Genomic DNA, 17,211 nt, shown 5'->3' with positions numbered 1-17,211 from the left:
TGGATCGCCAGACTGTTTGGTAAGTGACCTGTTCATACCTTTGGTTCTTAGGGAAGAAGATGTCACAAAGACTATGTACCCTCCACCGGTGCCCAATACTGTCCAGACATTCAGGGATCCTGACAAGAAGAAACTTGACCTGATCTGTGATACCATGAGGGTAGCTATGGAGAACATCAATCCTCACAAGTGGGTGCTGTTTTATTGTTGGCTTCTCTGGAACAGCAGGATATGGAGATAGATATCTTTGTCCGGTTTATTTTTCCTGTCATTCTGGTGTTTCACTTACTGCCTCAGGTACTACCTGTCAATACTCACATCTCACGTGAAGAAAACGACCCCGGAACTGGAAATTGTGCTGCAGAAGGTACACAAGCTTAAAGGTAGAGACCTGCACACAGATACCTGCTTGACTTGTTCTTGACAGTCATTGTTCTTGACCATCACTGTGTTACTGCACTCCACAGAGTTAACAGATGGCTCTTTGGGTCACCATTTTCAAATGTAAAGATTTTGAGTGCAGAGCATTTTATGAATGAATTGAAAGCATATGTTCATCTTTTGTCCCAGTCTGTCAGAAAATCTTAACACTTGGTCTGTTCTGTTCTTGTTTCGTTCATTCATATAAATGTGTGTGTGTGTGCGTGTGTGTGTGTGCGTAGGCAAGGCTCATACTGGTCTCAAACTCACCATGCAGCTACAGATGACCTTGAGTTTCTGATCCTCCTGTCTCCACCTGAGTACTGGAACTACAGAAGCACACCAGCATACCTGGTTTTATGTGGCATGGGGATCAAATGCATGGCTTCATGTGTGCTAGACAAGCCCCTGACTGACCAAGCTCTACTCTCACCCTCTTTTTCCTTAAACACCAGCGAGAAATGCTCCCCCTGGTCCTGAGACTGTGAGTGCAGAGGAGGCCTTGAAGTACCTGCTGCTCCTGGTAGATGTCAACGAATTATATAATCATTCTCTTGGAACCTATAACTTTGATTTGGTTCTCATGGTAGCCGAGAAGTCACAAAAGGTATGTGGAGTTCATATTTTTTGTACCATTTTGAAACTTGTTAATCATCCTAGTGTGGGTCCCTGCTCTTTAGAGAGCGATACTCTATCTAATGCTATGAGTGGTTACAGATTTGAGTCTCCACAGTGTAGTTGATTTTTTTTTTTTAACTCTTTGGGGGTTTGCCACCCAACTCCCAAATGAAAACATGGAGGCTTATTCTTACTTATGAATGCCCGGCCTTAGCTTATCTTGTTCCTAGCGAGCTTTTCTAACTTAAGTTATGCTGTTTCTTTTTAATTATGTTTTGCCTTTGGGCTTTTTACCTTTCTTTATTCTATATATCTTTCTTTTTTTCTTATTCTGTGGCTGGCTATGTTACTAGGTGGCTGGTCCCTGGCGTCTTCTCGCTCCTCACTCTCTTCCCAAGATTTCTCTTCCATTTTATTCTCTCTGCCCGCCAGGCCCACCTATTCCTCTTTCCTGCCTAGCTACTGGCCCTTCAAGTCTTTATTAGACCAAGCTTTACAGGGTTAAACAAATGCCACATAAAAGAATGCAACACATTTTTTCATTATTAAACAAATATTCCACAGCATAAAGCAGTGTAACACATCTTAAACTAATATTCCACAACACCGCAGCTAGTGTTCTTAAACCCTGTATATTTCTATGTGTATCCACTTTTTTTTTAAATCAGGATCTCTTGCTGACTTGGAACTCACTAAGAAGAGTAGGTTGGCTGACTGGCCAGTATACCTCAGGGATCTGACTGTGTCCCCTTCTTCCCTAGTGCCAGAATAAAAGGCCCATGCCACCAGGCCTGGCTTCTGTGCCGGTTCTGGAGATCTAATTCAAAGTCCTCCATAGGCACGGTACAGAGCAGGAGGTGGTAGAACTCATAGACTCGGGCCCAACTCAGTACATTTTATCTTCATAATTGGCATGGGTGCCATGTCATGGAGGGTCATTTCATGAGAACCAGGCCTGATTCTTTTAGGGGTGCTTAGGTTCACTGCTGTCTTCTAGACTGTAGGCATGTTGTTTTCCTTATCAGCCTGTGATGGGGTTGATGTTCATCATTACTATCCCAAATTTAAACTCAGAATTCCCAAATATGAAAGTAGGTTTTCCAAAGCTTGTTTTGATTTAATGTATTATATGATATATAATTGATATATAAGTATAGCATACATTTAAAATTGTTATTCTCTTTTTATTGTCTTCATTAGAATTTGTATTACATAATATTACAAGTAATAACTCTTTTTATTTTTAGGATCCTAAGGAATATATTCCATTTCTTAATGCACTTAAGAAAATGGAGATTAATTACCAGCGGTTTACCATAGACAAGTACTTGAAACGATATGAAAAGGCTCTTGGGCACCTCAGCAAGTGTGGTGAGTATGGGGATAGTGTTTACTACTGCTTCAAAGCTTCTTTGGAGCCAGGCAAGCTTTAAGATAAGATAGGAAATTACCCTAGTCCAATGACTTCAGTTCCCTCCACTCTGAAGAACTTGATGGTTGCATGTTCGTTCACCTTTTGTTTCATGCCCTGAAAGTAAAGCAGGTCTCTCTTCCTGAGCTGGGGGACCCTTGCTGAGAGCAGGTCCTTTGTGGGTTAGGACTGAGCTCCTCCTAAAATCCCTTCAGTGCCTTGATCAGAACTAGTGGATAATCCCATCACATGGTGTCTGTCAGTATGCTTGCCTGCAGCGAGTGGTTTGCACTTGTGCAGTGTAACAGGCAGTGATGGTGTAGAACCATACACCTGCGCTGTCCAGTGCTGGAACAGTTGTGACTTGTCACTGAGGACGCCTGTGGTGCCTGTTGAGTGCACTCATCTACTTCGTGGACACTCTGATTCATCTGGACGGGAGTGAGGCCCGAGGGGAGCGTTTAATGAGCTCCCAGGTATTCATTTTGAACGTGAGGAGGTATTGAGCAGAATTCCTAGTGCATCCCTGTCCAACCTGATCTTCTCTTACCTCAGAATGTGGAGCAATGCTCACCAAAAATTCTGATTCGAAGCTGTTCTTTAAATTGTAGAAACTGTAAAAGGTTCATGGTTGGGAGGAGATGAGTGATGGCCAAGTCAATAAAGTTCTTGTTTTGTAAGCAGGAAGACCTGAGTTCATTCAATAAAACCCACACAAAAAAGCTGGGTTTAGTGGCAGGTGCTTGTAATCTGAGCTTTAGGAAGGTGTACAGGAGGATCCCTGGGTTCCATTGGCCAATCAGCCTACTTGGCAAGCTTTCCACATTGAGAGACCCTGTCTCAAAAATCAAGGTGGACAGTGCCTTCTCAGGAGTGTCGGCCTTGGACAGGACCAACAGCCCAGGCTGTCCTCCGGCCTCCACATGCATTCTCACACATGGGCACATGAGCACACATGGAAAAGTTCCACATTCCTGTTGCTTAGGAAACATAGGTGTAAATGAAAGCCATTATACTTCCACAGTCTTATACCTGTGTTTTTGTAAATCTTATTTTTGCAGGACCTGAGTATTTCACAGAATGCTTAAATTTGATAAAAGATAAAAACTTGTATAAGGAAGCTCTGAAGTTATATCAGCCACAGTCACTGCAGTACCAGGTGTGTGGTAGGTGAACTGTGAAATGAGGTCTCCTGATTCTGCTTTGCGAATTAGTTGGACGTGAGGACATGTTGAGTCCAAACACTGGCTTCATGGTTTGTCCTACAACCAGTCTCATCTTGAACTTGTTAGGAGAAATCAGCAAGGGCAAAAGTATTTCAGGCATTCTTTGTTTATCTCTAGGTTTTTTTATGTACCAGGTACTTTGCTTCTAAGTTAAATGTATTGTGTGGTCCTCCTTATAAACTGATGGGTATTGTGCCCAGTCACAGATGGGGCCACAGCTTGTGTAAGAGTCAGAACTGCAGAGTGGCATGCCCGGATGCTGAAATGAGGCTCTGTGAGCACCAGTGGCCATCCACTCCTGTCTGTTACACTCTGCCATGCTGCTGCCAGCAGGGTTTTCGTTTGTCTGTAAATTATGTGCATGTTCTTCTAGTTTACTTTCCTAGTGCTGTGATAAGAACAGCGTGAGGAAGAAAGGGAGGAACCTGAGGCAGGAACTGAAGCAGAGACCATGGAGGAGTGCTGCTGCTAACTGGTTTGCTTGGTGGCTCATGTTCAGCGTCCTGTCTTACATAGCTCATGCCAACGTGCCCAGTGAAGACACTGCTGCTCATAGTGAGCTGGTTCCTCTGTAGCTGTTAGAAATCAAGAAAGAGCCCCACAGACATAGCCACACAGCACTCTAATGGAGGCATTCCTCAGTGGAGGGTCCCTCTTCCCAAGTGTTTTGACAACCAAGATGAGCTATCACACAAGTCTCTCTGTGACTGAGCCATGCCAGCTGTTCATTATTATTACTACCATAGTTATCATTATTCTTATCTCTGTGTGTGTACCGGGTTCATGATGTTGTGCTGTTTAATCACAACCTTCCAGCCCTCTGCTGTGTCCTTTCTTGAGTCCACCTGCCCATGGGCTTTCCGAGTCTCTCTTTAAAGCCATTCTTAGATAGGGACCAAGTAAACTGATGATTTGCTGTTTTGTGTCTGCCAGACTGTGGCTTCCAGAAGGGCAAGGACTATGTGTTGTTTTCCTTTGTCTCTGCTTCACCCTAAGCCTTGGCAATGCAGGGTTCAGCAAATGGCTGCCTGGCAGCTCTGGTTTCTCATCTTCCCCAGCTCCAGTGACATTAACCTTATTGCTTCTCAGGTCTACTGTGCATGTTCTTGCCACATAGCCCTTGTGCCTTATCTGCGCTCTCTTGACTCTTAACAAAGCTTCATTTCCTTGTAGCCTTCAGAGGTGGCATGCCTGTCATTCTTGGTCATTTTATCTTCTTATAAACCATGCTTTGCTAGTTGAGGCCATTCTCTGTGGCCGTCTGAACAAAAGCTTAAATGTGCTGTGGTTTTGTTGTTGTTTTTTTATATTTATTTCGTTAGTTAGTTGTTTATGGCATGTGTGTCTTTTATTCCCACCACCTCGAATCATGCATATCTACGTACTCAGTGTATGTTGAATAAGTATTATATCTTTAGTACAGTTTTGAGTAGAAAAAGAAAGAAGCTAACATAGCCTGCATTAGAAACTATGTGCTACACTATAAAGAAACTATCGTCACATTTCACCAAATCTCCATGTCTTGTCACAGGCGATCAGTGTTGTTTATGGGGAGCACCTGATGCAAGAGCACCTGTATGAGCCAGCAGGATTTGTGTTTGCCCGGTGTGGGGCCCATCAGAAGGCTCTCTCCGCATTTTTGGCTTGTGGCAGCTGGCAGCAAGCTCTCTGTATAGCTAGCCAGCTTCAACTCTCCGAAGACCAGATGGTGGGCCTTGCTAGAACTCTGGCAGGTAAGCAGGGCCATTCTGTGTTCACTCTTGGAAAGGTTTGTGTTTATTGCTTTAATTGGTAATTTTGTAAATAAGTTTAGGGCAACATTCCTAGAGACAGGCTCATTCTAGTCAGTCATACTTAGAACATTCTTTTCAATAGAACAGCAGTCCCAAAAGCACCTCCAAATGTGTTGGCATACTATAAAAAGCAGTTTATTTTTCTGGCCTGGGTACTGATAGAACCTCTGTTATGTAGCTTTGCAGTCCCTTAAGACAGGAGATTGTGGCTGCAAACGGCCTCAAAGTTACACTGTATTATCTGGCCATATTACTCATTGATCCTTAGACATTATGGCCACACTTAACAGTGTTGCTGAGATGGCCTTTCAAGAAAGTAAAGATGAAGTTTTGGATGGAACTATTTGGGTGTAGCACATATATAGTTGAAAACCATAATAATCAGGACTGGTGTGGACAATACGAGATGCACAAGCAGAAAGTCAAGGCAGCTAAGTGGCTGAGTTGAGGGATTTCCTGACCTGGGAACGAGGCTAGTACTTCCAACTTCTGAGAGTAGAGTAGAGGTTAAGGACCCTATGAGAGGCAAGGAGGGCTCTGGCAGTGCTTGAGATAAAGAAATGCTTGTATTTGTTTTTGAGTGTTTCTCTGTGTAACAATCTTAGCTGTCCTGGAACTAGCTCTTGTAGAGCAGGCTGACCTTAAACTCACAGAGATCCACCTGCCTCTGCCTCTTGAGTACTGGGATTAAAGGTGTGCGCCACCACCTCCCGGCTTAATGCTTGTATTTCTTTCTCTCCTTTCTGTTTTCCAACATGAGTTTTAGGGGTGAAGGGTAATTCAAACCAGAGCATTCTTTAACTCTTGTATGCATAAGTCTTGTATGCATTGTTAATGATCCAAAAAAAAAAAAAAAAGAGCAGTTCTGAAACAAGCTTCCAAACTTGTAGGTAGCGCACGCGCGCGTGTGTGTGTGTCCTGCTTACAGCTGAACTTCCTGTTCATCATGGAGTGTACTTAGTTATTGCAGATGTTGACTGGCAGGATGTGCAGCGGGCATGAACAAGGCTTTTTTTTAAGATTTTATTAATTACGTATACAGTGTTCTGCCTCCGTGTATGCCCGCGCGCCAGAGGAGGGCGCCAAACCTCATTACAGATGGTTGTGAGCCACAATGTGGTTGCTGGTTGCTGGGAATTGAACTCAGGACCTCTGGAAGAGCAGTCAACATTCTTAACCTCTGAACCATCTCTAGCCCCTGAACAAGGCTTTTTTAAAGACATTGTTGTATGGTGTCTTAGACACTGTTCTATTACTGTGAAGAGACACCGTGACCACAGCAACTCTCCTAAAGAAACGCATTTAACTGGGGCTTGCATACAGCTTCAGAGGTTTAGTCCATTATCCTTTTGTCAGGGAACATGGTGGCATGCAGGTAGAGATGGTGACTGGGAGTTCTAATCCATGTCTGCAGGTGGAGAGAGAACACTGGGACTGACTTGGGCTTTTGAAACCCCCAAGCTTACTCCCAGTTATACTTCCTCTAACAAGGCCATACCTTCTAATAGTGCCACTCCTGAAACATTCAAATACACTAGCCTGTGGGAGCCTTTCTTTTTCAAACCACTACATACAGCACAGTTACTTTGTGTACACATTTAATTTGTATTAACAAACAAATTAAACAAGCCAGCAATGGTGAAAACAATGTAGCTGCTTCACTAGTGGAAGTGGTTATGTGGCCTTTTTACATTAGTAATTGTCCTTGATAGGGGTAGGATGGAACAGAAGAGCCTCCTAGCCTTTTAGTAACACTGGGGTTTTGTGTGCCTGATACAGTCTGGTTTTTCCAGCTAGAGTGATTGTAGGAGCTAAGGACTGCCTGACGGCTGCCAGCACAACCAGTTACCTCCATCTAGTGCCCACCTTGAGAATCACAGTCTCTGCCTACACAGGAAGAAATGGGTTAGCGAGAGATGCCGGTTAGTTGCCCATTTACATGCCTTTGGAAGCATTTTTTTTTTTTAAAGCTAGTTTTGGCAATATGTGATTTTTTTTTTCAAATCCTCTGATTAATTTAGATTCCTTTACTAGGCAGGGTAGCTTCTGTAACCCAGGAGCCACAGCAGAGGAATTCAGCTTCAGGCTGGCCACGTAGGATACAGAGTGAGACTGTGGGTTAGGGGTGTGTGTGCTTCATGTTGTGTGTGCACCTGTTGTCATCACAGAAACTGAGAAGCTTCTAGTCTGGTGTGTTGTGAGGATAGCAGTGGGAGTCAGCTTCTGTTTACTGTCTTTGCAGGAAAGCTGATGGAGCAGAGGAAACACACTGAGGCAGCCTTAGTCCTGGAGCAGTATGCCCAGGTGAGTCCCTCCCCTGGTGAAACGGAAGGAACCATGGAAATGGTTAGGACTTGTGCTGATTTGGCCGAGGACAGCTTTTGGGGGTACTTCTCTCTTTCTACCACGGGTCCCAGGGAACAAACTAAGGCTACCAGGCTCATGAGGAAAGTGGCATTGTTGTCATTGTTATTATTAGTTTTGTCTTTTTGAAACAGTCTCAGGCTAGCCTACACTGACCTTGAACTCCCAGTTCTCCTGCCTCTGACTTTAAGGTTCTGGGATTATAAGCATAGGCCACCACACCTGATTTGTGGAAGTTTTACAGTTGCAGTTGTTGTGTTAGGATTTTTTTTTAGAGGGATAGAATGAATATATATTAAGAGGAAGGGACACTGGATGACCTTCCTCAGTGTGCTCTGGGTATTCAACAATAGCTGTCTTCCTACTGGGGAAGCTAAGAACACTAGCTACTCAGTCCATGAGGCAGGGTGTATCAAAGGTCTAGAGGCTTCCTGAAGAGCTGCTGGAAGCCCAAGGTCTGGGTTCTGATAGCCATGAAGGAATGTAGCAGCAGCAACAGGGTGGATGAACTCACTGGCAGACGAAAACAAAGCTTTCCCTCCTACTTTCTTTAGTCTGGGCTGCCACCAGAAGGTGCCACCCATGTTTAGGTTGGCCTTCCTACTTTAAATAACCCGATGAAGAAAGTCTCAGGGCTGCCAGCAGCTGTCTCTTAGTTGAGTCCAGATTCAGTCAAGCTGATGATCAAGGTTAACTCTCACACTGATAGACACACTTAGGACATAACTGTGTTGTTAGGACATTTCAGGGTCTATCATGGATTAAGACTGAAAGATGATAATTTGTATTTCAGTAGATATTATAAGAAACTACTTGGGTGGGGTGGCAGCTGTCTGTAGCTCCAGTTTCAGGGGATCCCATGTGCTCTTCTGACCTCCCTGGATACTAGGCACTCACAGGGTGCATAAACATACATGCAGGCAAAACACTCATACAGAAAAATATAAAGAATAAAAGTTTTAAAAAGAGAGATTGAGTTGAAAGATCAGTGAATAAGTTGCCTGAGAGGGTAGAGAGATTAGAGGAAAGATTTAGAACAAAGTTATGTTTCCACTGAAATGCCCCTCACTTACTCTGGGCCTGCCTGCACCAGCTGTGTTATCTGTGGCTCCATAGCAGTTTGCCACACAGTCAGTCACTCACAGCAGACACCTATTGCTTCACCATCTGTGGGCCAAAAATTTGATAGTGTTTAACTTGGGGCTTAAAGTCACTGATTTCAGACTTACTTTGCCCCCCCCTTCTTTTGTTTGTGTGTGTGTTTCTGTTCTTTTCTTTTCTTTTTTTTTTAACTTTTTTTTTTATTGAGAAAAGAGAAAAAAACAAAAAACAAATTTCCTCCTCCTCCCAGCCTCCCATTTCCCTCCCCCTCCTCCCACCCTTCTCCCCCTCCCCCCACTCCTCTCCCCCTCCCTCTCCAGCCCAAAGAGCAGTCAGATTTCTGTATGAGTTTATGTATAGACCAGAAAAGGGCATTGGGTGTCCTCTGTCACTCTGGCTATTCCTTTGAGGCAGGATCTATATCTGAACCTGGAGTTCACGTCTGTGCTAGGTTGGAAGCTAGCATGCCTCAGTGCTCCTCCTGTCTGTCCACTCTGAGCTTACTGTGTTTGTGGGAATGCACCACCTGCCAGGCCTTATGATGGTGGAGCAGGCACCATTAGCCACTGAGCCATCTCTCCAGCCCCCTTCCTTTCTAACTTAAGCAAATATTAATGCTGTCATTGTTTTAGCTACATTCAGCAGCGTCTTGTGTGTTGTGCCTTGGTTTTCTAATTTCCCTTGTGATTTCTTCATTGACCTGTGGGTTGTTTCAAAATTATTTAACTCACAGATATTTTTTCAGCCATATCTTACTGATTTCTACTTCTGTTTTGATTATATACCTTAAAAATTAAGTATTAGACCAAAATATGGTCTCTTTTAGAGGAAGTTATGTGTACATGGTGTGATGACATGTTCTCTTAGCTACTTTGGGATGGTCAATTGACTGCTATTCTGGCTCTTTTGATGTCCTTATTGGTTCTCTTAATACTCTGAGTTGCTGAAAGGAGTCTGTTTAAATTTCCAGTGTTTATCTGTTCTTTTATTCTGCAAGTGTTGGCTTTCTGCATTGTCAAGCTATGATGTAGGTAGATGCCTGCTCGTGGTCATGCCAGATACTGTTCATCTCTTTATTTCTGTTAAAATTCCTTATATACTTTATTCTGACGTTGACTTTGTGTTTCAGCTTTTTTAACATTAGGGTATGTTTTTCCATTGTTTTGTTTAATCTGCATTTTCATGCTTAGGTTTAGTTTTTGTCCATTGAGCTATGGCGCCAATTCGTGCTCAGCATTTCTCATGAATCCATTTTATCCCCACTGTTGGCTATCACATGTCCTGGTGTTTGCTCTGGGAGTCACAGTGAACACCAGTCACAAATTAGAGACCGTTTCACATGCCCAACAAGGCATTTTCCGTTGCTCCCCCTTCTCATTAATGCCACTGAACATTTTAACTTTATGTATATAATAATTTGCTACTACTTTTGCTTTTAATGATTAGGAAATGTTTAAATGACACAAGAATGTGTTTTATGCTTCTTCTCTTACAGGAGAAGCTAGGAATGTGATTTTTTTTTTATTATTTTTTTTTTAGCTGCAAGAATTTTGAAGCTACCAGATGATGGTGGTGCATACCTTTAATCTTAGCCTTCAGAAGGCAGAGCCAGGCAGGTCTCTTGAGTTCAAGGTTATCCTGGTCTAGAGAGTGAGTTCCAGGACAGCCAGGGCTGCAGAGAAACCCGGTGTTAAAAAACTCTAACAAACAAACAAGAAACCTAAATAAAAAAACAAATCTCAAAAACACTCTAAATATATCAACATCCTAATCTTCAGACCTGAAACCATAAAAGGCTGAAAGGAAAACAGGAATAACTTTTATTAATACCTGGGCGGTGTAGTCTTAGTCCTGACACCATAAGATCAACAACTAAAATTGAAGTCTATAAATTAGACTTCATATAAAGAGTTATCAAGAATGTACAAAGACAGCTTATATAGTGTAAAAAATATTTTCAAAGTATTTATGAAGTATTTTCAAAGTACATATGAAGAACTGTAATTCAACAAGAAACAAACAAGCTAACTCGGAAATTACTGTTTAGTAGTATATTTTGGGAGGACTGGTCTTGTTTCCAGTGAAACTTAGCAGTGAATGTGGAAAAGAACCATTTTTGACAGGCTTACCGTGTGACTTTATGTCCAGGGATATAAAGAAGACACGCTTGTCTTGTGTTTTGTGGTCATTCAGAGCAGTAGCCCCCTTTGTCTTTTATAGCAGTGTTTTTGGAGATGTCTATCCAGTAGATGTTTGGACAGGCAAGCTGCTAAGAACTGGAGCTGTGAGGGCTGGGGCTGCCTGGGAAGGTGGAGGGACTCCGTGTGGCCGCTTGTGAGACTGCTGCATTCACCATGCTCTTCCTTGCTCTTCCCTTGTCAGGATTATGAAGAAGCTGTGCTCCAGCTGCTGGAAGGAGCTGCCTGGGAAGAAGCTCTGAGGCTGGTAAGAGAAATTCTGAGCAGCTTCTCCTGTGCTGGGTGCTGAGGGAGGTAAAGGAGTGGGTCAGTTGGAATTCCTTGTCTTCTGAGTAAGTGAAGTTAAATAGAAAGTGCCCAGGTTCCCAGTCCTGAGAATAAGCGGTATCTGTGAAGCCTCTTAAAACCTGTTCTTTAGCTGGGCAATGGTGGCGCACACCTTTAATCCCAGCACTTGGGAGGCAAAGGCAGGTGGATCTCTGAATTTGAGGCTTGCCTGGTCTACCAGGTGAGTTCCAGAGTAGCCAGGGCCATACAGAAAAAAACCTGTCTTTAGTAATGTTTGGAATTGGGCCTTCATATGCAACGCACTGCTGTTTCTTTTTTAAAATGAATTGAATTTTCCTGGGATAATATCCTGATCCCTTCTAGTACTGGTCTCTTGTAACATGAGGGCCTGCTTGTTGGGGTTTCTGTCTTGCCTCGTTCCGACAGCTAGTAAGCCCCAAAGAAAATTATACAGAGGTCTCCATAAGTTATAAACTGATTGGCCCATTAGTTCAGGCTTCTTATTAGCTCTTATAACTTATATTAGCCCACTATTCTTATCTCTGTTAGCCACGTGGCTCAGTATCTTTTTCAGCGGGGCAGGTCACACTCTGCTTCTTTGGTGTCTGGACAGAACTGCAGAAAGAGCTTCCTTCTTCCCAGAATACTCCTGTTCTCATTGCCCTGCCTCTACTTCCTGCCTGGCTACTGGCCAATCAACGTTTATTTAAAACATAGTTGACAGAATACAGAATTGTCCCACACCAGTCTTTGTCTTAATTCTCTGTTTGGTAGACATGTTCCTGCCCTAAAATACTGCATTTTTTCCCCTCGTAGGTGTACAAGTATGACAGAGAGGATATTATAGAAACCAGCGTAAAGCCTTCCATTTTAGAAGGTAAGGATTATATCTAGGTGATGTTTTCCTTTAGAATTATGGAAAAGGTAGAAGAAATACAGGGCTCTCTCTGTTACTGCATTTTAATATGTTCTGCTGACTCCGTCCTAGTTTTTAAGATTATGTTAAGGTGTAAGTGATGACATTGAAGAGGTCTGAGTGTTGAAAGCTGTGATATCTTCCTGTCCCTTGCTAGAGCAGACTTTGGCCTCAGGAGCCTGCCTCTACCTAGAGGCTGCTGGCTTCGAGCTTCACCTACAGGTCTTAAAGAGTATGTGTTGGATTTGCTGAAGTTTTAAGCAGAGCTCCCTGGTGAGTGGTGTTTGTGTGCACTCACAGTCTTACCCTGCCTGTTCTGACTAGAGCTTGTGGGTGCTTTGGTACTGTTGGCTGCAGTCATCCCAAGCTGAGGATAGAAGGCATCCTCCTTGACCCTTGCCGTAATCTAGGCAGTTCTTTTCCAACGGGAATTTGGGAATGCATGAGCCTAATTTCTATGTCCTCAGAGAGTTTAGTTTATTTGTATTTTCTTTTATTCTGCTAGTTCTCTTTTTCCACTGGACAGTAATTTCAGAGATCATTAGAAGCATTTGTTTCATGCCCACATCATTCCCATGGGTTCCCTCCATCCTGCCTATGTTAGCAACTCCCTGCATACTCTCTTTGTTTGCTTCTTTCTCTTTGGGTTAGATATCAACCAAGTCTTCACTGATAGGATTTTGTAAGTTTAGTGGTTGCGAGTGTTCTGGGATGGTATTGTGAGGGGATCTCTATAGGTGTCGAGACAAACAGCGATCCTCGAAGAGGTGAGAGTGGAAACTCAATTCAGATTGATTTCGGGGAGTCTCATGCCAGGTGGTTTATTGCCAGTATATTTAAACACAGTATAATTTGGGGGAAAGTTTCCTGGTATACAATCCCCAGTACCCAAGGAAACATAATTATATCAGAATTCTACTTGGGGTACATGTCATTTCTTCCAAGAAGATAGGTTCTAGAAATGGGCTTCCTGTAGTAGCTTCAGGGCCTAAAGAAGGCTCCGGACTGGTCTTGGTCATACAGATAGTGTAGAAGTCGTTTGGTCTATTAGCCACCTCTAGTCCTGGTTGTGGGAGCTTGGGGAGCCTCTGGCTCTACAGGTAATGTAAAGGTCATGTAGATTACTAGCCACCTCGGGTCCTGATTGTGGAAGCTTGATACAGCCTGGCCCAACAGGTAACACAGATCACCTCCAGTTCCCAGCTTTCTGGATGGAAGAACAGGTTTTATATCTTTTCCACTGCAAAGTCAGTGTTCCTGGTTTCCTCGGAGGTCTCTGAGTACAAGGACCTTCATGCTTCCAACAGGACTGATGAACTCAGATCTGGTATCTCCAGCTCATTAATGGAATAAAAAAAATCTTGGTGGTTAGTCCTACATACATCTTTCGTTGCTGTTGAATTTTTAACCCTTTATCACATCTCCTTCAGTTACGTTTTATCTCTTTGCTTAAAAATTATGCTCAAGGTATTTTTCTTTCTGTATTCTCAGCCCAAAAAAATTTCATGGCCTTTCTGGACTCTCAGACAGCCATATTCATTCGCCATAAAGACCGTTTTCTGGTGGTTCGAGAGCTCAAGAGCCAAGGACCACAGATGCATGTGGGTGAGTGCCTCTGAGAAGCCTGTGGTGGTGTGTGGGAGGTGGGCACCCATGCACCTCGTCTATGCTGTGTGTCTGTTGTCAGTGTTCTGAGACAAGCAACTTTATAAAGAGAAAGGGATTGTTTGGGCACAAAGCTTTGGAGGTAGAAGAATATGGCACCAAAAAGCATGTGCTTGACATTTGGGGATGGTGTTGTGACAGAAAACCAGGTTGGCAAGTGCAAGAGGCACACGTGTAAGAAGATAAGGGGCGGCACCAGCCTCGCCGTACAGTCCACAAGAACCAGATCTCAGTACTGTGTCCTTGCTTTCGCCATTGTCCCGTACTGCACACGAGTTGCTGAGTAGGGACAGACTACTCCTGTTGTCTTATTGCTGTGTTGTAGCTGCCTGGAACTCCATGTTGGAGAAGTGCGTAGGGGTCAGGGCCAGGCAGATATCAGAAAATCTCTACCAAGTAGTCCCACGTTTCCCCATCCAACCAGAGCAGTGATTTCTTCAGTGTTTCACAAAATGAATTTCCTAGTTCCTCCCCACCTAGTCCCCAGAAAGGAAAAGAATGTGGGAAACTCCAGATTTATAGTAAGTATAATTACCGTATTTAATGTTACCTTATTCATTATGGGATCAACTTCGAACTGCCCTCCCCTTCTCCAGTGTGTGTTGACGGAGTGTGCAGTCATTTCGTGTCTGCATCTGGTTTGTCTTTTCTAGATAACGAGATGGTGGCCCCTGGCCCAGAGTCGGATTTCTTCTCGGAGAGTGGCAGTGAGATGAGTGCCAGATACTCCCAGAGTAACTCCCGGATATCTGCGTACGTATGAGATCTGGTCAGCGTGATATCTGCGTACGTATGAGATCTGGTCAGCGTGTTTGCTATGCAGAAACAGAATTTCTACAAGACAGTGCAGGGAGTGGGAGGATGTCTGCCAGGGCCAGTGAGCGCTGCGCAGGGACTTTCCAGCACATCCTTGAAATGAGGCTGTTCTCGCTCTAGCACTCACACTGTTGTCTTCTTCCTCCATTGTTCCGGTGTGATCAGGAGAACCTCATTTTTACCTTGCCCTTTAGTTCTTAAGACAGGGTCTCACTATGTAGCCCTGGCTGGCCTGGTACCTGCTCTGTAGACCATGCTGGCCTCCAACTCACAGAGATCCACCTGCTTTTCCTCCTGAGTGCAGGAACCAAAGGCGTGTGCCATCTTCCCCCCTCTTACCTTGCATTTTAATCCGAACTGAAGGGAGAAACAGCTCTTTAGCTTTCCTTATTTGCTTCTTCTTAGACCCCACTAGGTTTGTGTGGTTTTAGCCCCTCTTTTCTAACATCTCCCCAGATAGGAACGCTGTCTATAGACAGAGCTTCCTTTTCAACATCTCTCATTTCTGACAGGAGGTCATCTAAAAACCGGCGCAAGGCAGAGCGGAAGAAGTACAGCCTCAAAGAAGGGAGTCCTCTAGAGGACCTGGCACTTTTGGAGGCCCTGAGTGAAGTGGTACAAAGCATTGACAAGATGAAAGGTCTGGTCTTTGGTGCTCACCATGCGATACTACAGACAGTCACACTTAATACACAGTTATGATGCAGTGTGGGGCTGGTGGGATGACTCGGGGTCAAAATGCCTGTCATCAAGCCTGACAGTCTGATGTCCATTCCTGGGACCCACATAATAGAAAGAAAGCACTCCCTTCCTGAACATTGCCCTTTGATCTCCACTGAGACACAAACAAAATCAGGTGTTTAAGAAGCAACAACAAAAAACAACACTGATGGTGTTTTCCAGTTTGAACAGTGGTTCTGTAACCTGTGGGCCTCGAACCCTGTGGGGGTCAAACCACCCTTTCGTAGGGGTTGCATAGCTGATACTTATGTTACGTAACAGTAGCAAAATTACAGTTGTGAAATAATAATGAAAATAATTTTATGGCTGGCGGTCAGCACAACATGAGGAGCTGTATTAGAGGGTTGCAGCGTTAAAAAAAAAATAAAATAAAATAAAATAAAAAGGTTGAGAACCACTGAGTTAGAGGGAAGAAGCAAGTGGTCAGTGCGAAGCTGAGTCAGTCCTTCCCAGCCCCTGAAGGAGAAGCCTTCTTGTGAGGATACAGTGCTTAAGCCAGGAGCAGGGACCACACTCGTTCACTGAGTTTCCCTTTCCTTCCCATGTGCTGAATTACTCCAGCATTTGGGAAGAAGAAAGTGGAAGAATGCTTCTCTAGGGTGGTGCCAGCCACTGCGAGCCTGGGGAAGAAGTCCTGTGTGATTCTAGCAGTGGAGCTGGGACGCAGCTCACACTTTCACGTTTCTCTCTCCAGACGAAGTGCACAGTATATTAAGGGCGCTCTTTGTCCTGGCGTTTGAACAGCAAGCACAGGAACTGCAGAAGGCCTATGAGAATACTCTGAAGCTCATGGAGAAGGCACTTCCGGAAATCTGGACTCTTGACTGCCAGCAGAGTTCACTCACATCGGTAAGTTTCCTCAGCCACCACCTGCGGTCTCTGCCTTCTCTCTGGAGCCCCCAGAGTCTAGAGTGGAAGACAGCTTTTGCTTCGCGCTTACCTTAGCAGTCAGCTTGCCTGTTTCCTGCTAAGGTGAAGTAGGTTGTTGTTTTTCCTTTTCAGATAGAGCAGCTGTCATAGGGATGATTGGAAATCCTCAGTGACCATGGAGTATGGAGGAGGGAGGGAAGCTAGGTTTAGATCCTAGATCTGAAGCCCTGGAGCAGGTTGGGGGAGTTTTGTGTCCCATGAAGTGTTCTCAAGTATCTGCTGGCTTCTTGAACTCTCAAGTCTACTGTGGAGAGTTTTGATTAGGATTTAGAAAAGCTGGTATATCAGTCAGAGTTCAGTAAGGAAAACAAAATCCACGCCTGTTATTTTCCCATGGAGAATTTAATACCTGATTGATTAAATAAGCATTGAGGGGCAGAAAAGGCAAAAGAGGAGCACTGGAGGCTGAGAGAGGAACAGCAACTAGAGAAGTAGCGTCTGCCCCTGCAGAAAGAAGAAAAGAAAGAGCTTGGGGATGGTGACAGGTCTGGAGAGGGTACGGCTTAGTGAGACCTGAGAGTTGAGGGAGGCGGCCCCATGAGGCTGGTTTTAAGTGCCCAAAGAGAAGTAGGAACTGTAATGAATAGCCCTTAAAAGCAAGCACGTTGCTTTTCGTTCCAGCTGTACCCTCTCCTCTAGTCCCCTTTTTTGGGGGCGTGTAACAGGGCATCAGCTGATGGAGAAAACTGTGGTTCATGCCCACGTCCTGGCTTCACTGGCTGTG

At 44.1% G+C, this 17,211-nt stretch overlaps 1 protein-coding gene across 1 annotated transcript in view; it reads left to right on the top strand.

Annotated features, from left to right (window-relative positions):
• Positions 1-17,211, top strand: part of Elp1 (elongator acetyltransferase complex subunit 1) — a 55,397-nt gene that overhangs the window by 32,416 nt on the left and 5,770 nt on the right. The window contains exons 23-35 of the mRNA XM_041657516.1: positions 52-189; positions 298-383; positions 876-1,027; positions 2,286-2,409; positions 3,511-3,608; positions 5,207-5,408; positions 7,711-7,772; positions 11,316-11,378; positions 12,236-12,296; positions 13,827-13,940; positions 14,654-14,753; positions 15,329-15,456; positions 16,252-16,406. Of these exons, the coding sequence (XP_041513450.1) occupies positions 52-189; positions 298-383; positions 876-1,027; positions 2,286-2,409; positions 3,511-3,608; positions 5,207-5,408; positions 7,711-7,772; positions 11,316-11,378; positions 12,236-12,296; positions 13,827-13,940; positions 14,654-14,753; positions 15,329-15,456; positions 16,252-16,406 (1,483 nt within the window). The remainder of the gene's footprint in view (positions 1-51; positions 190-297; positions 384-875; positions 1,028-2,285; positions 2,410-3,510; positions 3,609-5,206; positions 5,409-7,710; positions 7,773-11,315; positions 11,379-12,235; positions 12,297-13,826; positions 13,941-14,653; positions 14,754-15,328; positions 15,457-16,251; positions 16,407-17,211) is intronic.

The sequence above is a fragment of the Microtus oregoni genome, unplaced genomic scaffold (assembly GCF_018167655.1).
Source record: "Microtus oregoni isolate MIOR12 unplaced genomic scaffold, Mior012 000008F_ref0000371, whole genome shotgun sequence".
In the NCBI taxonomy this organism is placed as follows: domain Eukaryota; kingdom Metazoa; phylum Chordata; class Mammalia; order Rodentia; family Cricetidae; genus Microtus; species Microtus oregoni.
The sequence above is the reverse complement of the archived record's forward strand: the minus strand, read 5'-3'. Positions and strand labels throughout refer to the sequence as shown.